This window comes from Lagenorhynchus albirostris, chromosome 11, assembly GCF_949774975.1.
Source record: "Lagenorhynchus albirostris chromosome 11, mLagAlb1.1, whole genome shotgun sequence".
Taxonomy (NCBI): domain Eukaryota; kingdom Metazoa; phylum Chordata; class Mammalia; order Artiodactyla; family Delphinidae; genus Lagenorhynchus; species Lagenorhynchus albirostris.
This window is the reverse complement of record NC_083105.1, coordinates 100,443,675-100,466,411: the sequence shown is the minus strand read 5'-3', so window position 1 is coordinate 100,466,411 and position 22,737 is coordinate 100,443,675. Positions and strand designations below refer to the sequence as shown.

Here is a 22,737-nt window from a genome sequence, read left to right as displayed (position 1 = left end):
CGGCCCAGCCTCCTCCCCGCCCCCACTCACCGGCTCAGCCCCCGGGAGGGACGCGCAGGAAGCGTGTTGCTTCGCCCGCTGATCGGCAGAAGTTGAGAGGAGTTGTCGACTGCCTCGGCCGGCCGGACTTTGCGAGCAGCCGGCGAGGAGCCGCCGCCGCCGCCGCCGCCGCCGCCGCCTCCGCGGAGCCTTCGGGGCTCCCTCCCTCCTGCCTGGCCCGCAGCGCGGGTGGAGAGAGGCGGGGAGGGGGTCGCGGGCGCCACAGGAACTCGAAACTGTGTGAAGGAATCCGAAGCCGATGAGAAGGGAGGAAAATAAAACAAAGTGGAGACTGCAGGAAAGACTCCACCGTGGTTGATGGTACCGGCTGATGCTCCAGCAGAGGGACTGGGTTGGGCTTTTATTTTATTTTATTTTTCCTCCCATTTTCTCTTTCTCTCTCTCTTTTAAAGCTACACCAGCTCTCTCTTTCGGCACTATCTCTGTATCACCAAACCCTTGCTGGCTCTTATGGGCATGAAACACTCCTCCCGCTGCCTGCTCCTAAGGAGGAAAATGGCGGAGAACACGGCCGAGAACACCGAGGTAAGGAGGCGAGAGGCCGGGCTCGGAGACCCCGCAGCCCGCCGGGACCCCCGCGCCGCGCGCCGCCGCCGCCGCCGCCGCCGCTCCGCACCTGGTGCCAAACTTTCCCAGCTCCATCCCGCTTGCTTCTGCCGGCCGTGTGCGCGTGTGTGCGTGTGTGTGTGTGTGTGTGTGTGTGTGTGTGTGTGCTGGGTGCGGGAAAGACAGTGCCTGTCTCAGGCCCCCTCCCTCTTGAAAATGCAAAAGAGCCGCTCTCACCCCAGCTCCCTCTCCTGCCCCCCCGCTGCTCGCTTTCCACCCTCCCCCACCCCACGTCCCAAACCCTGGGCGGCCGAACTCCCCTGCCCTCCCCTCTGGGCTCCGTTAGGGCTCCAGGGTGCCGGTTTCAGCCGGATCGGGATGGGTGATCCGGGGGCCAGGTCTGCTCCCTGCGGCGCCTTGACCGTCTCCGGCCGGCCGCTCCCTCGGCGTTACCCTTCAAGCTCGAGCTCTCGGTCCCCGCAGCACCGCGGAGAGCTCCGGGCCGCGGGGATGGGGGTCGGGGAGGGGGGCCCCCGTGCGCCGTGCCGGGATGGCACTTGGGCACCACCAACAGACCCTCGCGCCCACATCCGGGCCGGGGAGAGGTCTGCCCTCCAGCACCTACGAGCCGCCTCTGGGACGCTAACCCCGGGGAGGAAGCTCGGGCCGCGGCCACCTTCAGGACCAGGGACAGCGCCCGCTCCTGCCGCAGCCGAGCCCACGCGGGCCGTGGGGCCTGCGCGCCGCGCTGCATCGGGAAATGGGTCCGCAGCCGCTCGTCCCGCAGCAGTTCCCAGGAGGTCGCTCTAGCTCCGCAAATTGCGCTCTCGTCCCCCGCCTCCGGCAGCCCAGCGGCTGCCCTTTCTGTACTCTGGAGTTGGCTCGGAGCCGCAAAGACTGGAGGCTGCGTTCCCTGGCCTCGCTCTGACCCTGCTGTCATTACAACTGGGTTAGCCCGTAGGTTCTGGGCACCTGTAGTCACGAAGGGGATCCGCGTGGGCAGCCCCCTTACCTTCGTGGAGGAACGGTGCGCCGAGGGGGGGGGCGGAGTGGGATATGTGTGTGAAGATCATCCCTTACTCGGTGGCAGGAAAAAGGCAGAGAGCAAATTCCCGGGCTCTATTAATAGCCGGGTGTCTGGTGGGGCTGCCGTGCACTTCACATATGGTTACCCATATGCAGCGTGGGGCGGGATGGAGGTGTGGCACGGGGATTGTCCCTCTGTCTTGCTGGGCTGCAGAAAGGGGCAGAGACCCTTCCCGATCTTCTCCCCTCGAGGTCTGAACTGCAGCTACCCCCTAACCCCACCGCGTAGGCAGCAAAGCTTTTAAAATCCCCGTTCTCTGAGAAACTAGAAGCAGCATGTATCTGGCAACTGTCGATTTCGAAACAAACACGCTCTGGGGGAGAACGTGGGGTGTTCGGGAGCTAATGCCGTCACCTTGAGTTAGGGCAAAGCATGCGCGCCTGCGGTCCCCTCGCCACTTCCTCTTCGCCCCCCCACACCCGCCCCCAGGCAAGCAGACACTCAGAATGATGTGTAGTGCAAGGCAGAGAGCTAGCCTTACCAATCCCCTCGCCCTCCTCCCTCCCATCGCCCACCTGCAGAATGGGTTTCTAAAACTAGCTCAGAGTCCAGGCTGCACTTCTGTAATCTGTTGGACCAGCGGGCACGTAGCAGTCCCTGCAGCCGTGTGGCTGGAGCGCTAGAAGCAAGAAACAGCTTCTCTCTACCCATCCCCCTACCGCTCGGCTTCTAAAAAAAAAAAAAAAAAAGTTTTCGCAGGCCTCTAGCCCCCCGGCCCTCCGGTTGTTGCGCCGTGTCTGGGTGCAGACCCCGGCCAGGTTCCGCACTGTGCACGGCGATGTGAGCTTCCCCACCTCGGCCCCGGTTCAGGGAGTCCGGAGCAGGCAGAACGACGCGCGCCAGGCTATTTTTACATGCTTCCCCCGCAGCTCCGCACTCCCCCTTCTCGGCGGTTGCACATGCCAGCTCTGTTCAAGGCATCAATGAAAACAGCAGTATAGGCGGCCGAGCTCCTGAGAGCACAAAAAGAAAAAAACGAAAAAAACCCATGTCGAACGCCTGGCACAAAGTGGGAGGGGCAGATCCAGCTGGGGCTCCGGGAAGGGGAGTGAGTCTGGGGTTCAGTTCTTCACAGCTTCCCCTGAGAAGGGGAAGAATTCAGACTTGGTCAGACGTGGCCAATGGAGGCATCCAGGCAGCGTGACAATCACTTGGTTTTCTTCCAGGAACTGGCTGTTTTTGGAATGAGCCAGGACTAGAGCAGTACTTCCAAAAGTGGGGTGTTGTGGGTCTGCCTGCATTTATGGTGAGAGAGAGGGAGGCAAGGATGCCTCTGTGGGGTGTGTGTGTGTGTGTGTGTGTGTGTGTGTGTGTGTTGTGTCTATGGTGGTAGCGCTCCTTGTTTTTAATTCAACACATCTTTATCAAACACTGACTCTGTGCCAGGAATGATTAGGCTCTCGATATCCAAAGATGAAGACACCAGGCCCCTGCCCTCAAGGAACTCACAGTCTGGTGGACAGTAGTGCCAGATGATCCAGATAGTTCAGTAGCACCTTTTCCTGCCTTTCCTTGTGTGGTTTACAAGCACTTTATCTCATTTCATCCTCACCATAATCCTGTGAGATAAGCAAAGATTAGTTTTCATTTCTTAGCCCCATTTTACAGGTGAGGATGCTGAGGCTGACAGGTCCAGCAAGTTCTGAAAGTTACCTGGTCAGCAGGACAGACAGCCTTGGAGCACAGACTGCCCCTGCTTCTGATTCACTGCCCTTTGCCCTGCATTGCTACTTCTATTCTTTTATTATTATTATTATTATTATTATTTTGGCCGCACTGTGCAGCATGCGGTATCTTAGTTCCCCGACCAGGGATCGAACCCCTGCCCCCTGCAGTGGACGCAATGATTCTTCCCCACTGGACCACCAGGGAGGTCCCTACGTGACTTCTAAAAAGATGCCACGTTTGGATGGGAGCAGGAGAGAGGGATAGGGAGAGAGGGTGTTTGGGAAGGGAGAGATGCGGTGTTGGGGCAGGCAAGGGTGACAGGGAGAAGGTGACCTCTCACAAGGTTTTTAGGGAGAGATATTCTAATCCTTAGGCAGGAGAGAGTGGGGAACAAAAAAACCTGCTTGTGAGCAGAGCCTCCCTTGACCAGTGAAGTTTGGAGCTGGGGCGGGGGCAGGGTGGGCACGGTGAGCTCCGTTTCTGCTTTTTCTGGCTCTGTCCCTCAGATGCGCTTCTCCTCCTCGGCCGAGGGCATCATCCCCTGCTCCGCATGTGTCATTAGAGACCGTCTACTGTCTGGTCTCCTTCCCAGCCGGCTGTCCGTGCAGAGGCCACCACCCTCACTCTGCCCTCACTAAGGCAACAGCCTCTCTCCTGTTGTCCTCCTCTCTAATCCAGCCCTCGATGGGCTTTCAGAAGTCCAAATCTGCTCATGATCGGACATTGCTTTCAAAACTTACCATGTCGCCCTGTTGCCTTTAGGACACAGGATAAGAGCCCTTTTCCTTAGCCCTTCAGTACCTGCCCCATGCAGTTCTCTGCAAACACTGACATCATGCCTGAATGCCTTTGTGCTTCCTGGTTCCTCTACCTGGGCTGCTCTACCCACCCCCCTTCTCTCTGGAAACAAAAGATCTTCCTCAACCAGCAAGACCCAGTTCAAAGGTCTCTTCCTCTCAGCAGCCTTCCCAGATCGACCATTTATCCTCCACTCCACGGAGAGTGAGTTTTCCTTCTCCTTCTTCTGTGTTCCTAACACCTGTCTCTCACTTTTCCTATTACAGGATAATTGGCTTTTTTTTTAAAAAAAAAAAAAACATCTTTATTGCAGTACAATTGCTTTACAGTGGTGTGTTAGTTTCTGCTTTATAACAAAGTGAATCAGCTATACGTATACATATATCCCCGTATCTCCTCCCTCTTGCGTCTCCCTCCCACCCTCCCTACCCCACCCCTCTAGGTGGTCACAAAGCACCGAGCTGATCTCCCATTGGCTTTTTACATGTCTGTTTCTTCAGTTGGATAATGAACTTTTTTGGGGGGGAGGGTGTCTACCCCGTTCGTAACACGGTGCCTGACACAGAGTAAATTTAAAATGCTCACAAATGTTGCCTGATTCGTGGGATTATGAACAAGCTCGTGAGGCTTCTGGGTGTTAATCACTCATGGCTTTCTGAGAATTGGGCTTCCCATCCCCACTCCTGTGCTTAGGTCATTGTGGACCCTGAAAACTCAAAAAATGAGTGGAGTTTCTGGGAATCGAGGTGCTGCAAAGCTCGAAGCATGGGTGCACTCTGGTTGCCTGTGTACCTGTTTCATAGTCCATTATTACTGACTCTTCCCCTGGGGTGTTTGTCTGAAGAGCAGATAAAGGGATTAATCACAAGGCCCAGTATGAACCCTGGGGGATGATGGACCCTCAGAGCCTCTGCTTCACTGGTTCTCCGCGAAAGCCTGATGCATTACTTACGGTGCGACTCCCTGATTGGGGTTTTGGTGCGACTCCCTGATTGGGGTTTTCGCACCTCAAAGGAGAAGCCCCCGGGGTGAGAAAATAGTTTTAGCACAGGAGTCATTTGGGAGACTGGTTTTGGAATGTGCTATTGACTTACTGGCCTGGGAAGAGAGAATAATTATGGGCTGGGAAAATTCCTACAATAGGACAGTGGGGTTAGGGTACCAATGGGTGCTGCCCTGTGAGTTATGGGGAGAAATGGGCTGAATTCCGACGTCGCTCATGGTTCCCTGTTCTCAGGGTTTTCGGCTCAAGCGTGTGGTCCTATAGCACAAAGGTGAGGGGAGGAGAAGAAACAGGGCAAGAGGAGGCTGGACCCAGGCCCACCTCTCTGGGGTCTGCATCGTGTCTCTTTCCGACGAGCGTGGGGCTCTGGAGCCAGACTGCCTGGCTTTTTACACTGAACCCAGTGGACGTGTTGTTACGATGAACGAGTCCCCGAACCCCTCTGGGCCTTGTACGGCTGTTGCGATGATTGAATGAATTAATTCGCGCAAAGGGTTTAGAGCATGGTGAGCTCCCGAGGCCTGCAGGATCGTCAACCTGTCAGCTTTTAGGAGTCGCGCCAGAAAAGCACCGGCTGGATGGACTCTCCTACGTCCTTATTTCTCCAGCTGAAATGATCGCCAAACCACAGTCTACATCCCTCAGCAAACACGGATTTCAGCCCTGAACTGAGCTCAGGAGAATTAGGAAGATGCCCACGTGTCTTTTGCGCCCCCCGCCCCCGAGAGGTGTGGCTCTGCAGAGAGTCCCCCGCTGGCTTTTGGCTGTCAAAGAGGGTGAAACCACACTCCCGTCTCTGACTCGGGAGTGGGTTTCGTTTCCTCCTCGGTGCTAACCGCGATGTGAGGTGATTATCACATTCCAGCGTGGAACGTGCAAAAATCTGTCAAAACAGCATTTACACCTTGGAGTCAGCAGGAAAAAAATGAGCAACGTGGCGAGATGTGAGCTGCCAAGGTAGCTGGAGGTGGGGTCGTGTTGTGTGACAGGCGGGCGTGTTGTCCCATTGTCTCTCCTTGGCGAGAGGAGGGGAAGCGCGGGCGGGAAGGGGCCTCGCGAAGGTCGCTGTGTCCGCGCTCCCAGCCCTGAGCCCACTTCTTGCACCCACGACGCAGTTGGCCCCTTGGTTCCTTGTTACAAAGCTTCACAGGAGGCAACTTCCCCAAACCCCTCGTGCATCTCAAGAGTCAGGAAGTCAGATCTTCCTTAGGTCTGAGCTCCATCTCTTCCGGTGCAATTGGAGTCACCTTGGTTTGTGTTATTCTAAAAGGAGATTAAAAACCGTCTGGTTGCCTTTGCATTGGGGGCTGCAGGAAGGGTGTCTCACCCCCTTTACCAGCCTCTGTTTGGAGCATTTCCAACCCCTTCCTCTGAAATTCTGGATTAGCCAGGAGAGGTGTGTTGGAGAAGACATGCCCCTCCGGTGGTACCCGGCCCGCTGGATACATCACACCTCAAATGGCTTTTCTCCTTCACTTGTTATTAGAAGTCCCTCAGGCATCACAGCTTTCTCCAGATTTGTAGTGGGTGACCCATAAGCAAAGATCTCTTTTTAAAGTGTAATTTTATAAGAGCAAACAGCTCGATGTATACATTTTCATAAAGTCATAGACTCTTAGAGCCGGATGGGAACTTCAGATCATTCAAATTAAGAGACGGGAAAACATTGCCAACATCAGAGCGCTCCGGTGTTGGCGTCGGGTCCTCTTAGGTCAATGCCGTTTCTACCCCCTTTAGCACCGGCTTGACTGTTTTTACATTTGATGCTAATTTTCTGGTATATCCTGATATGTAATATCGAAAACCAGTGTTTCCCTAGGTAAGATCTGAGAATTGTGCATAGCAAGATCTCTGTCCTTTTCGTACGACACGTAAAATGCTTCGGCATATATCGTCTTGTTGAGTGGGTGCCGTCATACATTACATGCTTACACACATGTTACATCCTGTACACCGTACATAACGCGTCAAGTTACATATTATTTCCATCGTACAGATGAAGAAACCAAAGCACAGAAAGTTAGTATTACTTGCCTGAGATCCCACAGCTAGTAAATGATGGAACTCAAACTCTGGTTTTCTAGCCACTGAGACCTCTGCTTTTTCCAGTCCACCGGGCTGTGAAGACAGCAGAAGGAACAGAGTAGACACTTAAAATACAAAGAGAAAGAATGGAGAGATTAACAGGAGAAACAAAGAATGGTGGATTGGGAAGAAACCGAGGAAAAGATACCAGCCCCGGCTTTTTCCTCCTGCTTTCAGTTCTCACTGCTATGCCCCGTGGGTGGCGGGGACCCAGTATAACTTGTGGCCAGGACAGTCCTCGTTCCTCCCGGATATCCCTGGGTCCGGGAGTCCTAGCTGGTGGGCCAGGCAAAACTCTTGACTAACAAAGTATACCTTTCTGGAAGCTGGACCGAGGCCACCATGTTAAACCTGAACTCTCATCCAGCTTCTTACATGGGATGAAATGAATAGCAGAGACTTCAGGACAGGAACTTGGTTTTCTAAATTTATCTTTGTAGTTTTATTTCATTGTCTAGGGCTCGTGCAACAAAGTACCACAAACTGGGGGCTTAAATAACTGAAATTTATTCTCTCACGGTTCTGAAGGCCAGACGTCTGAATCCAGGCGTCAGCAGGATGGGCTCCTGCTGGAGGTTCTTAGGGGGAAATCTGTTCCCTGACTCTTTCTCCGCTTCTGGTACTTGTCAGCTATGCTCTGGCTGGTAGACACAGCACTGCCTCTCTGCCTCCGTCTTCACGTGGCCTTTTCTCCTACGTGTGTCTGTATCTCTTCTTCTTCTAAGGACACTAGTCGTATGGAATCAGTGCCCACCCTGTCCAGTATGGCCTCATCTTAATCCGATTACATCAGCGAGGTTCTTGTTTACAAATGAGGTCAAATTCACAGGTAACAGGGGTTAGGGCTTCAGTACATCTTTCGGGGGGACTTGATTCAACTCATAATGTCATCTAACATGGTGCCCACACGTAGTAGGTCTGAGTAGAGAGTGGCTGGCAGATGGCAACGAATCTGTAGAGAGGGCTTGGAGTAGTTGCAGAGTCAGTGAAGGTCGTCTCTCTCCTTTAAGTCTGTCTCCTGCTGCTTGCCCACTGTCCAACTTGCCCACTGTTGCCGCAGAACCTTGGTCAGGCCCCCTCTTCCTTGAGTTGCAGCAAAATTATAACAAGAGCTGCCATTTTCACGTCCTATTTTGTGTTGGGCGTGTGTTCAGTGCTTCGTATGCGTTGCCTTGCTTAATTTACGCAACATTACAAGCAACTCTTCTATTCGCATTTTGTAGTTGAAGAAATGGAAACTCACAGTGGTCGGTTGTCTTGACGGAGATTATAGGACCAGTAAGCAGTCCTATCCTACAGTCCTGCTGCTGACTGGGGCCTCTTCCCCCTCTTTTATTCACATCCCCAGCGGGAAGTGTGTCCTCACTTTTGCCCACACCAGGTCCCACCCACTGAGAGCCTTTTGGGGACTGGAAGGAACTGGTAGACGTCCGTCCGTGTGTGGGAGAGGGTGGAGGCTGGCTGGAGCCTCTGCCAGCCTGTACCCGGCTCCACGTGTTCAATCCCCTCGTCCTCCCGGGCGATTTGCTTTCTGTGGTTGCCAGAGAATTATCGTAGTGGTAGCATTGTGAGCCCGTCCCTAGCGTCCGTGAAGGGCTCTTCTGGAGGACAGGAGCAGTAAGGACTTTCTCGGCACCTTCCAAACAGTTAAGCCACGTGGGTTGCTGGCTTCTGGGCCTGAGGCAGTTTTGTGCAGAGGTTCGGGGCGCAGGACCTGGGGCTCGTGCCTGGGTGCAGACCTCAGCCGGGCTGGGTCCTGGCGTGCACGCGTTACACCGTCATCTGTGCCCGGTTTCATCATCTGTGTCGTGGTAGTAGCACCTTATCCCGCGGAGCTATTATGAGGGTTAAATGAGTGACTTCGTGTGAAGCTCACGTAGGTACACGGCAGGTACGCAAGATGAGCTAGGATTTATCATCCGGGCTTATCCGGTGGTGTCTCAAAGGGGCGGGGGGCGCACAGGTGAATAAAGGGCCTCCACTGGTGACGCGATGGACTCACTGATCCAAGCATTCTCAGGAGGGACAGGGTTCTCCATGCCTCGCGAGCTGGCCTGCTCCACTCCACACGCACACTCAGTGTTGGGGTCCAGGGCTCCGGTGTTCGCAATGTCCACAGCGGGAAAACAAAACCTCACGGAGCCCCTAGGGATGGAGAGAAGTGGGGGGGTGTAGATGGGCACCCACTTCAGACCTCTTGGCCTTCTCCGGGCGCCCCCAAGTCCTGCTGCTGGGACAAGAGCCACTCCTACTGCTCGATAACTGGATTGATGTTCCCCACGTTCCCACGGCAGGAGAACAAGGCCTGGCGGGAGGGGAGGAGGACAGAGGCGTCGCCCAGGCAGGCGCCGCAAATCGGGTGTTAATTACCGAGTTAAACACCCTGTCCTCTTGGCCATGAATCCGGTAAAGGACATTCACAGGGGGTGAGGCCCAACCAGAGGGTGGTACAGCTGAGACCAAACCACTACAAAGGGAACTGCGATGAGCAAATCCCTCCTTCAGGTCCCCACCTGTAGCTCTATGGTGAAGGATCCTCTCTTGTTAGCTGAAGGGAAGGAAAGGGGTGGCCTTTAACAGCTGGGGCTGCCAGAAAATGAGAGGCTGCAATTCCCCCAGGCGCATTACATCCAGGGCTTCATCTCGCCCTGACAGGCAGTTATGACAGCACTGCTCTAAGGAGACGCAATCAGAGAATCCCACAAAAATGATTGCAGCCCATCACGAGGGTAAGTGGGATCCTAATTAAGGGATGTTCGCTATTAACGCGCATCAGCGCAATTCTTGCCTTCAGGCACCTAGCAGGGAAGTGATGAATATTTATTGAATGAGTAAAGGAAATAAACTCGCACATCACACGTACACCAGCGAACTTCCTTTTGTTACAGAGTCTGTCTACTCCCAGCTCTCCAGAGTGAAAGCTGCGGTTCCCAGGGTACCGTCGGGGAGGGTTTTGGAGGCAGACGTGAGTTTGAGTCTCATCCTCATGCCTCTGGGATTAACACCCATTTTTATAATCCATGAAGGTTAAATACAATCACAGGAGAAGACAGAAAAAAGAAACTCGACGCATGTTCTCACCTTTTTCCTCCTGTTGTAACTTTGCGTTTATTTGCTTAGCTTTTGTTTTGCTTTTGGGGGAAACTTCGCAGTGCAAAGTGGGAAGAGTCCTTGCGGATTTCAGCGCGGGTGGATGTAAACGACCTCGTCCAGGCTGCGGGGCGGCGGGTGTGTTTACGCGTGGAGGTGTGGACACGCACGTGAGTCTGCGGGGCCGTCACGCAGAAGCACGTGCTCGTGCGCTTATGTACTTGTCACGCGTGGTTTGCAGTTCAGAGCAGGTAACGCACCATGAGGTGCACATTTAACCACTAGCCTGGAGCTCTGGGGTTGACCCAGGGACTGATGACTCAACGTGGTAGGGTGGTTGTATGGGGGGCACATGGGGGCGAGGGGGCGGGGAGTGAGGCCCTGGGTGGGAATCTTGTAGAGCGGATCTGAGGGTCAGGGTCAGGAAGGTTAGCGGCCCTGGCTTTGCAGCTGATGTACGACCTCGGGTGCTGTTTTCCTCAGGTGGGGGCTGGGTGGCCACCCTCTCTGGCGCGACACGCTCTCCCCAGGCCATCTCACGCCTCCTCCCTGATGTGCTGAGGGTTCCCAGCCGAAGCCCAAATCCGGCCCTCGAGCTTGGGCTGTATGTCTGGCTCAGGACGCCTGAGCAGGACGCCTCCGCTCAGGTGCCACACAGGGACCTCAGACTCCTCAGGGCCCCTCCTGGTGTCAGCGCTTCCCACCCCTCTGCCCCCTCCTGCTGGCCGTCATCTTGCTGAGTGTGGAGTTGCCCGAGGCACAGCCCCATCTCCTCTGTGCCGTCTCCATGGCTACGTCCTGGTGATTCTGCTCCTCATCGGCTTGTCCTCTGCCCTGAGTTTGTCCTCCTCTTTGGGGTCCCACTTTGGCCGTCCTGGGCACGCCCCCATCTCTTGCCTGGATCTCTGCATCACCTCCTGGATGCCCCCCACACAGCCGCGCCTGGCTCTGGTCTGTCCTCACAGCAGCACGAACATGCCTTCTGAAGTGGCGACCTGACTGTGCTTCTCCCATCCTCAGACGTGTTCAGTGGCTTTTCCGTTATCATGGGAGAAGGACCCACCTCCTTGCCGTGGCTTAGCTGGCTCCGCAAGCTCATGCCCCTGAATGCTGTTCTCTGAAGTCCTTCCCTTCTGCTCCAGCTACACTCACCTCCTTCCCTCCCCTCATCACCTCCTACTCTTCCTTCAGGTCTCAGCTTAGATGTCACCTCTTCCAGGAAGCCTTCCCTGGCTCCATCCCCTCATCTAAGTCAGGCTTAGCTCTCCCACCATGTGATCCTACAGTACCTGTGCATCCTCTGTCGCGGTGTGTATCGCTTTGTACTCGCTGGCTGACTTCCTCGTCTGCAAGTCCACTGTAAACTCTGTGCGGGAAGGGGCTCCATCCGTGCTGCTCACCATCGGATCCCAGCACCTAGCACAGCGCCTGGTACCTGTTAGAGGTTGCAGACCTTTTGTTCTACGAGTGGTCATTGTGACGTATACCTTTCCTGCACTGAAAATGTTCTATGGACGCTGGCGTTTAAATCATTATCTACGGCTCCCTTCCTTCTACGCAGGTTGGGACTGTCCGTCACCCAGCGTCCCCTGAAAAGGAAGTCTCTGAGGTCATAGCCGTCATCTTCCAACCCAAAGCAAGGCTGCAGGTTAGCTGCCCCGGACAGATGTTCACCGCTGTGCGGCAGGGGCAGGACTGCAGAGAGAATGGTGACACGCAGTGCAAGCTGGGGAAGAGGAGATTTTTCAGACAAACAAGGGCATACGTTTCGTACCCTCCTGAACAGGCAAGCCTTAAGTCTCAGAAAGGGTGGAAGGGGGCGGTCAGGGCTCTGCCTGGGCCGTGGGGGCAATTCCCTGCACTTCTGCGGTGGGGAGAGAGGGCAGAGAGACCGTGGAGGTAGCCCTGCGCAACCTCCCTCGAAGCAGGGCAGTCTCGGGGTTTGTATCAGACGATATATTTTCTTCCCACTAGGCCTGATGCTTCATCATCGGCTGATGTGAGCAGGGGCCGTGGTGGGGTGGGGGAGGCAGATATGTCCGGACGAGGGGTCTGAACAGCCCTGAGGCTCTGGCTCCTAGCTGCAGGCTCTCGGGGGCCCCAGCCTCCTGCTCTGGGGCCGGCGCTCTGCGGGAGGATGCGCCTGTCTTAGGCCTGCGCTGTCATTCACTCTTCTATTTATAAAGTTAAAAATAAGGTGCTCCATATTCCGGGAGGGAAAGAAAAGCAAACCGGCGGCTTGGGCTGCCGGTGCAGCAGGGCCCTGGGCTTCTGTCCGCACGGCCAGCTCTGGTGGCTCTTCCTGGAGGCGTCCCTGAAGCCGGGCCAAGCCTGTGCCCACCTCCCTCTCTTCTTCCAGCTCCGCTCCAGCATCAAGAGACCAGCGCTCTCCGCCCCGCCCCTGCCCCGGAGGGCACTGCACACGCCCCAGTCAAGGCAGCCGGGGTCCCTCCCGAGCACCAAGGGGGCTCGGCCTCGGCCTCCCTGTGTTATTCACTCTGGTTCCTCGGGCCCTCGGCGGATACCAGGTAGCCTGGGAAGAGCCGAGAAGCTTGAGGCAGAACCCGCGGCCCCGACTCTGTTGCCATCCGCCCTCTGACTCTCAGCCACCCGTGTGAGAAACGCCCGAGTTGGTCCTTGTCTGTCCCACCTGGTAGGGCGGCCCTGAACCAGATGGAGGCCAGGGCATGAGGACCTGTGGAAAGCAGGGGGGCTTTGTCCAGCCTTAAACTTCGCTCTGACCCCCCTGCTGCTCCAGGTGCCTTCCAGCCAACTCTGTGCCTGTTTCCCCTGATCGAGCTGCCAGCGGGGATGGAGACAGCTCGTCACCATCCTCCACATGGCTTCCCCCTCCAGACTTGCCCACGTGTGCTAAACTTGTGCTGCTGAGCACGCGAGATGCTTTCCCCTTGAGGTGGCAAATGGTGTAGAAAGTGGACGTTTGGGGAAAAGCAAAGAGGTGTCGTCTGTCTGGGTTTGGCGGGGAGCTGACCTCTCCTAGGGTCCTGACTTGAACAGGGCGGAAGGGGAGGAGGCTGGCAGGCAGGTGTTTGTCCTGGAGAACGAACCTCCCTCCGGAAACCTCTGCCTGCGCTTCTGCTCTCCGCCTGCTGGCTCGGGCTCTATCTTCCCCGGGCTGCGCGCTCTGCGCTGCTGAGAGCGATGGCTCTTTCCTTTTCAGGCAGGAGAGACGCGCAGGGCTTGCGGTTCAGCTGGTGGGGCAGGCAGCCTCAGCTTCTTGGCCCCGGGCTCTGGGGACCTGCATCTTGGAGAGGCTCCCGTCTTGGGCAGTGGTTCCTTTAACCCCCGCATGACCAGACACTTGGTGTGCCATGGGTCTCGCCTGTTCCGAACGCGTACGGGGTAGAGGGAACGAAAGGGAAGGTTTGAGTTTCAAATCTGTCAGCGCCATACTTCCTTGTCTTCCGCAGTGTGCGCTGCTGGACCATTATTTCTAAAGTACTGGGACCTGGCATGTCTCCCAGGATCCAGGCCGAGCCAGGATGTTGTATTCCTTTGGTACCACGGCTGGTGCCGGCAGCCGAGTGCTATGCCAGGGGCCCAGAGGAGGGGTGATGCGACGGCCATCCCTGCAGTCACCGTCCTCTGACATCTTCTCGCCCCAGGCCTTGGAGGCCCCCTTGTTACCGACTGCAACGGTCTCTAATCTCACCTGGTCGATCGACGGCATCCGAGGCTGTTTGTGTTTCGTTTTTCCCGATTCCCTCTCCTCTTCGGGGTCCTGCGTCCTCCCTCCTCCCATCTCTCCCGCACCTGTGGCTATTCTCTCTCCCGCCCTCCCATGGATCCTTCTTCCTTCCCGCTGGTAGTGATGCTGACCCCAGCTTCCTGTCCCTGGATGACCTCATCCTCCTGCACGTCTTGTGACGTCCAGACCTGCACTCCTGGCTGGGCTTCTCTTCCTCGGTGTGCGGCAAGCACTTCAAGTCCACCACGACCCAAACCGAGCTCCCTACCTTTCCTCCGAGCTTGTGCATCTGTTCCTGCCCCGGGTTCCTGCCTCCTTGAAGGGCACTGGTCAGCAGTCATACCAGGGGCCTCCCCAGAGAATTTGCAAGAGAATCCTGCCAAATCTACCTTCTTCCCATCCTTTACTTGCATCCCCTTCTCCTTCTCCCACTGCCTCCAGTCAGACCCTCATCATCCTTTGTCTGGATCACTGCGGCCGCCGCCCCGCTTCTGTCCCTGCCCTTTGCCAGGTCGTCCTCTTCACGACAGCGTGATGCCTGCACTCCAGGTGGCCTCAGTGGTTGCTGGTGGAGCGAGTGCACGAGTTATGGGTAGAGACGCTTTGCTCAGAGGAGCAAAGGCGGGTGTTTGTTCTGTAGCTGCTGGGCGTTGTGAGTTAACATCAGGGTCACCGTTCTCCTTCTCTTCTGGCCCTGGTGGAGATGCTTGGGTGTTAAAGAACTTTAGGTTTGAGCTCATGGGGTTCAGGAGACCTGGGTGATAGTCCGGACTCTGCCGCTTGCTTACTAGGGGGCGTGTCTTTTCTGAGCTGGCTTTGACCCTGAGAACACAGCAGAAAACAAAATCAGGGAGTTTGAGGTTTACCAAGGAGCCTTATCCTTTAGGAGGAAGAAGGACAAAGGTTATGACAGGGAGTGAACCTGGGCAGGTGGCTGAACCCGTAAGGAGAGGTGCTCTGGTCGTTCCTTACGGGAAACGTCGTTCAATCCGCCCGGCATCACCCCACCCTCCCAGAAAGTGCAGATGGGAGGCTTCCAGGCTGTCCTTCTTCCCCTTGCCGTCGTGACAAAATGGGCTGGGTCTTGGGGATTCCAGAAGCCTCTTGCAGAGCTCTGATTCCTCACCCGAACAGGGCAAGTGCCTGTTGAGCAGATAACCCTTATTTAAGTTTCCGTATGTTTCGGGGTGAGTGGGGATTTCGTATTCAGGTTGAGGAGCTGGCTGAGTGACCCCCAGGGAGCCCCTTGGACCCTTTGGGCTGGTTGATCACATCTTACCTGAAGCCAGGGGACAGGACCAGTGAGTCACTGAGACACCCTTCAGGTTTCCAGCGCTAACTCTGCTCTTCCCGTCGCAGTGTTCAGTGCATGAATCGTGCCCGTGACAGGGTGCATACCATCTTCTCTCTTCAAGTCACAGTGTCTACACCTCACTGTCCCTGGACCTTTTTGGAAAGCCGGCCACTTGCCTCTTACACGTCACTTTCCCGTCAGTATCAGGGAAGTGTGTGGTACCCAGAGAACACCACAGGTCAGCAGTGGGAAATGTTTAACAGCGATGGTTTTAATTCAGCCCGTTGCCTCGGCAGAACCGTTCCCTACAGTGTATTCTTTTGCAGTACTTTATCCCGTCCAATTTTAGATAATTAATAATCACAGTCATATCTGTGACTGTGGCTAGATACGGCTCTAGTGATTTCATCCAAGGAGCCTAGTGTGACTTAACACATCTGGGAATCCTTTTCTAGGCCCCAAATCCTGAAGGCTAAGGAGGAGCTGGGCAGAGAAACAGGCAGGAGTGATAGTGAATGTCCCTTGGAGAGGGAGGCTCCGAGGAGAGGTCCGCTGTCAGGGCCGGAGAGTTGATTTCAGGGCCAAAGCCGGGCTCTGAGCCCTGACTGTCCCATGTGTCAGGTTGCTGTGTCTGTTTTCCAGTCTCGGCTAAATCCATCCTCTCTCTTCTGCTTCCTGCAACGTGGTCTCTTGTTCCCCACAGAAAGCCAAAGAGCTCAGTCTCCTTCGAGGTAGGTGCCTGGATGGCTCAGTGCCAGGGCCCTGGCCGGGGCTGGAACCAGGACCGTCCCGCTCACCTCGCTGGGAGTGCCAGGGACCAGATCCGTGTTGGGGTGTGGCTGGTATTTCTAGCCGCAGGATGTGGTTTGGAGAGGAGCTGCTCACCCAGAGCCTTGGAGCCTTTCCGAGTCCCCCAGCTCTTGGCTGGATTAGGGGGTCGCCCTGCCCCAGGGGGAGGGGTATGCATGAAACGATGTGCAAGCATGCTGCTGTCTTACATCTGCTCCTCTAACGTGCTCTCCATCCTTCTCCACCCTGCTCTCTGCCCCAGAAAGCTGAACTGCATGGACAGGCTCCCCTCCCACCCCAGCTCCCCCAAGCTGCTGGCTGGCAGGGTCCCATGGTGGGGTGTTGTGAGCTGGGACGCCACCAACGGAGCATCAGCAGATCAGAGAAGGGAGGGGAGTGAGCTCAGAACAGTTATTCCTCCAGCTCCTTCCCTGTAGGCTTCCCCTAAACCGAGGCTTCCACGTAGCCTCTCACACAGCCCTCACCACCTCTGGGCTCCAGTAACTTCTCTCTTCCTGAGCCCTGACACATAGAGGTCACTGTGGGGTCATCTTACCAGCACCGGGGGCTTCCGCTAAGCTGCTCTTACGAACAGAAATACTTGATGGTGTTCACCCAGCACTCACTCTGCCCCACGCATCTTCCCAAGCTCTTTCCGTGGATAATCTAATTTCATTCTTAAATAACCCTGAGAGCAGATACTAATAATGTCCCTGGCTTGTGAGAGAGGGAACTGCGACTCAGAAAGATGCAGTGAATGTCCCAGGGTCACAGAGCAAGGAAGTGGCGGACGCTGGTTCCAAACGCGAGCAGCCACGTCCCAGGACCCAAGTTCCTGCTGGTTACTGGTGGGATCCCTGGACCAGCCACGCCCGCATCACCTGGGAGCTTGGGAGAAATGCAGATTCTCAGCCCCGCCCCAGACTGACTGGATCCGAGGCTGGGGGTGGGGTCCGCAGTCCCCTCTCCAGGAGTGGGATGTCCACCGGGGTTTGAGGACCACTGCTCTCACTGACCCCAGCTACCCCAGCCGCCGTCCCTTTCCCCCAGCCTTGCGTGGCTGGACTGCCGTGGCTGGTTCCTCCTCCGGCCTGCTCTGGGGAGCAGGCTCCGCCCGCACCGGCCACTGCCCCGGGCTCCGGTGCTTTCTGTTTTCTGTGTTTGGTGACTGTGACCAGCCCAGGCTCTCCTCCCAGCTGGCTTCTCAGGGCTGTGCACCTATTTTTCTGGGCTCATCTTCCACGGATCTTCTCCTTTCTCTGGGCTTCAGTCCCCCAGGTGTGAGCACAACGCTGATAAGTAACAGGGGGACGTGGGCCAAACCTCCCTGCACAGATGTTTCATTTGGCCTCCTGGTTCCTGCTCCCCACAGGGGCGTCCGCATCCACCCCCTCCCTCCGCTTGTCCACGCGGCCCACGTGGTCTCTGCATACATGCCTGCTTGGTCCACAGTCTCGAATCTGGTGCTGCCACTTTCCGCGGATGGGAATCCAAGGCCAGAGAGGGTAAAGGTTGGTCAGGGATGCCCAGCGAGGCAGGGGCAAAGCCGGGGCTGGAGAGAGAGCTCCCAGGTCTCAACGTGGCCTTCGCTCATCGCGTGGTCCTTGCTCTGGGGCTGAGGGTCGCTGAACCTTCACTGGCTGCCCAGCCAGACACTTGCCTCTCCAAGATCTTTTACGAACCTACATAAAGGCGGGCCCTCGCCAGTTTGTTGGAGATGGGGTCCAGGGTGGGGTGATTCACGAGAGGGACCGATGTTTGTGTTCAATGGGGAAAATGACCAGGTGCTTAAGAGGGCCCAGAGCGCCGCACGGTGGGACCTAAGTGGGATGACTTTGCCGGGAAAGTGTTTTTGTGGAGGCAGGGCTGTCACTATTGGTTTCCTGCCCGTCAGAGTCTCGGCCTCGAGGCAGCCCTGCCTCTCCTGAGTCTGACTCCACCTTCCACCAGTTTCAGACTCTATGACTTGAACCAGTGACTTGTTGTCTCTGAGCCACAGGTATGCCCTGGGAAAATGGCCTCTTGGGCTTGTCTTCATCCTCTTTCCCATCATTATAACAGTATACTTTCTTCCTCCTCTCAGGAGGGAAGGGGCCTTGTGAGTGAATTTGCACTAAAGTGCTCATTTGACAAGTAAACGTTTAATGTGTTGTGTTCACCACCACTCTCATCCAAGTCTCTTGATTCAGGAGTTTTGAAGGGGATAGAAAAGATAAAATGGGAAATGCTGCATCCCGATTTCATAGGCTTTAAATCCAGGGATCGCTTATTTTAATGCTTTTCAGGCCACCAGAATAATCAGGTTTTGTCTGTTTTTCCTTCTGCTTCTATCAATTTTTTTCTCCATTTTTTTCGTCGTGGTCAAACACGCATAATATAAAACGTACTGTCCTAATCATTTCTAAGCGTACAGCTCAATGGTATGAAGTACATTCGTATTGCTGTGCAACCATCACCACCATCCATCTCCAGAACTCTTTTCGTCTTGCAAATCTGAACTTCTGTGCCCATTCAACAATAACTCCCGTTCTCCCCTCCACCGTCTGGCCACCACCATTCTACTTGTCTCTATGGATATGACTAATCTAAGTGCCTCATGTAGGGGGAGGCATACGGTATTTGTTTTTTTGTGTCTGGCTCATTTCACTTAGCATAATGTCCTCAAAGTTCATCCATGTTGTAGCATGTGTCAGAATTTCCCTCCTTTTTCAGGCTGAATAATAGTCCATTGTATGTATAGACCACATTTTGCTTGTCCGTTCTTCCATTGATAGACACTTGGGTTGCTTCCACAGTTTAGCTATTATGAATAATGCTTCTATGAACATGGGTGCACAAATATCTCTTCAAGACCCTGCTTTCACTTACTTTGGGCATATACCAAGAAGTGGAATTACTGGATCATATGGTAACTCTAGTTTTAGTTTTTTGAAGAAGTACCAAAACTTTTCCATGGTGAATATGCACGATTTTTCATTCTCATTGCAAAAGGTTTCCAGTTTCTCCACATCCTTGCCAACACTTATTTTCCCGTTTTTTTGTTTTCTTTAATTATTAGCCATCCTAATGGGTGTGAGGTGGTGTCTCCTTGTGGTTTCAATTTGCATTTCCCTAATGATTCGTTCTGTCAGTTTTTGCTTCATATATTTTGCATCTCTTTTATTAGATGAATAAACATTTGAAATTGCTGTGTCTACTTGATGAAGTGACCACTTTATCATTGTGAAGAGATCCTCGTTTTCTTGATATTATTTGCTGTGAGATCTACTTTCTCTGATACTCTTATAGCTACTCCAGCTTTCCCTTTATTCAAGTTAACATGGTATATTGTTTTTCATCCTTTTTTAAAAACTGTTTTTGTGTTAAAAGTAAGTTTCAAACAGGGAGGCATGTGGTTGTTTAGAAAATCTAATATGATAGCCTCTGTTTTTTAATTGAGGTGTTCAGACCATTTATAGTTAACGTAATTATAAATATTATATTGATCCTGTAGGGTTTAAACCAACCATCTTGCTATTTGTTTCTATGTTACTTATCTGTTCTTTGTTACACTTGCGCTCTTTTTAAGCCTTTTTTGGGGGACGATACTTGAGTATTTCTTAAAATTCCATTTAGTCTTCTTTGCTGGCTTATTATGTATAACTTTTTGTGCTTTTATAAAGTGGATGCCTAGAGTTTGTAGTAAGTATAATGAACTTATCATAGTCTCTCTTCAAGTAATAGTACAGCACCTCACATGTACTATAAGAATCATACAACAGTGTACTTCCATTCCTTCCCTTCTGGCCTTTGTGCTATTGCCATCATACATTTTATTCCTACCTATGTTATAAATCCTAGAGACATTGTTATTAGTTTTTAATTTAAACAGTCAATAATCATTTAAAGAGATTTAAATAATAAGGAAAAGGTCTTTTTTGGTTATCCATAAAAGTTACTTTTCCAGAGTACTTCATTCTTGGTGTGGATCCAGATTTCCATCTGGCATCATTTTCCTTCTGCCCAAAGGATGCCCTTTAACATTTCTTATAATGTGGACCTGTGGATAATGAAATCTTTCACCTCTGTATGTCTATAAAAATCTGTACTTTGGCTTTATTTTTGAAAGATATTTTCACTGGGTATAAAATTCCAAGTTGAGAGTTTTTTTTTCCTTTCTGTATTTTAAAGGTGGTGCTGTCCTGTCTTCCTGTGTTGTTTCTTATAAGAAGTTGGCTCTCATTCCTATATTAGTTCCTTTGTATGTAACGTATCTTTATCCTCCGGCCCTGGATGCTTTTAAGATTTTCTGTCTATCAGTGGTTTAAGCAATTTAATTGTGATATAGTTTGGTGTGTTTTTCTCCCTCTGATTTCTTTTCCTCAGGGTTTGCTGAGCTTTTTGGATCTATAAGTTTGTGGGTTTTGTCAATTTGGAAAATTTCAGCCACCATTTCAATATTTCATTAAGTATTTTTCTGTTTCCCCTTCCTTTGGGTACCACAGTCACATGTGTACTAAGTCACCGGAAGTTCTTTCACACCTCACTGATGCTCTGTTTAGCTTTTTGTTTTCAATCTTTTTCTCTCTGTGTTTTATTTTGGGTAGTTTTTATTGCCTGCGTCAATCTTTTCTTCTGTGACATGTAATCTGCTATTAATCTAATCTGGTGTATTTTTAAAAATCACATATAGTTTTTATCTCTAGAAGTTCATTTTCTACCTTCTGTGTCGCCACATAACACACTTAATCTTTCCTCTAGTTTCTTGGACATGTGCAATACAGTTACAATAATAATTTTAAAGACCTTGTCTACTGATTTCATCATCTTTGTCCTTTCCAGGTTGGTCTGGAGAGACTGACTTTTCTCCTCATTATAGGTAGCATTTTCCCACTTCTTTGGCAAGCCTGATAATTTTTGACTGAATGCTAGACATTGTGGAATCCACACCTTGTTGGGAGCTGGGTACTTTTTGGCTATTTTGTATTTCTAAGCTTAGTTCTGGGATGCAGTTAAATCACTTGGAGAGTTTGACCCTTTCAGGTCTTGCTTTTAAGCTTTGTTAGGTGGAATCAGAGCAGTCTTTAATCCAGGGCTAATTTTCCACCACTGAGGGGGGGAAAAAGTCTTCTGAGTATTCACGAATTATGAGGTTTTTCCACTCTGGCTTGGGGAGACAAGAGCCCTTTACTGGCCCCGTGTGAGTACTGTAAAGTCATCCCTTTATCTTCTTTGTCATTCTTTTCCTGGTCTCAGGTAGTTTCTTCACATGCATAGTTTGGTCAGTCTCAGCTGAAGACTTGAGGGGCACTCACTCCAGATCTCCAAAGCCCCCTCTGTAGAGTTTTCTACCCTCCAGCACTCTGCCTTTCAAACTCTAGCTGTCTTGCTTTCCTGATTCCCACCTCTGTCTCTTCCACCAAGGCAGATGCCTCTCTCTGCCTGGGTTTCCACTCCCTACAACCCAGCTCAGATATACCAGGCAGTAAGCTGAGGCGTCATAGGGTTTGCCTTGTTTGTCTGTCAGCTTTCAAAGGTACAGTTCTTCATTGCCTGATGTTCAGTGTCTTGAAAACTGTTATTTCACATGTTTTGTTCAGCTTTTAAACTGACCGTCATAATTGCCTGGGAGTGCTTTGAAAAATCCAGATTCTTGGGCTCTGTCATTGGCTAATCTGAGGCCACCTTTGGAGTAGATCTGGTGGCTGACATTGTTCCCTTTCCAGCTAGAACATCAGTATTTTCAGTAAATACACTGGAATCTCTGATTAAAGGAGTTAGTCACTTCTGCTAAGAATCTGGGCGGAAAGATATTTATTTTGACCAAATGGGTTTCCTAGAACTGGATGGAAAGTGTCTGGAGGAGTCCTGGGAAACCAGATGGGAATCTGGATTAAGCTGATGTGGCTTTGGTCTTGGCCTATAACTTGCGATTTTCTTTCTGATTTATGACTTTGTAGCTCGTTTATCTCCAGCCATTGGCTTATTGGACAGATGATGGGGCCAGAGACTCTGTGAAGGGCCAGTTCTTGCGTCCTGAATAGCCCCACTGTGGGGACTAAATCAGCCAGTCAGTTCCTCTGAAACTCAGCCCCATTCCCTGCAATTCTGGTCTTGCAACACTTCGCTGTGAAGAGACTGTTGGAAAAGCGTCTACAAATACGCTCGAATCTGTACTTGAAGCCACTTGTAGCCTACATGGATGGAAATATGGGGGTTAGTAAATGCATTCTGTATCTGCAAGATATTTCCTTTTCCTGGAAATCCTGGGAGATAAGACAGTTCTCGGTAAAGACACTTGGGGCACCACTGACTCCTCCGAAGAGTGTTGAGTATTATTCAGATTCTCATGATTATTCTTCTCAGTTCTGTCTTCCTTGCTGCCACCTCCCTCCCCGCCCTCTCAAGGGGAAAGAAAGGTCTCTGGTTGCATGGTGGGAAGGGACCTTGCATAATATATTTATGAAGGGCAGCCTTGACCCGGTAGAAGGATACTTTAATCATCACATCCTTATTGAGCCCCAGCTCTGTGCCAAGCATTAAGGGGGAGACAGTGACACATGAGATCTGGGTCCCGGACTGAAGGAATTTACTTCTTGGCTATAGAAGCAACACCTACCATTGTGAGA

The 22,737-nt window shown here is 52.7% G+C and overlaps 1 protein-coding gene across 1 annotated transcript in view; it reads left to right on the top strand.

The window, feature by feature from the left end:
* Nucleotides 1-510: 510 nt before the first annotated feature.
* Nucleotides 511-22,737, top strand: part of PRMT8 (protein arginine methyltransferase 8) — a 79,414-nt gene continuing 57,187 nt past the window's right edge. The window contains exon 1 of the mRNA XM_060165594.1: nucleotides 511-585. Within this exon, the coding sequence (XP_060021577.1) occupies nucleotides 511-585 (75 nt within the window). The remainder of the gene's footprint in view (nucleotides 586-22,737) is intronic.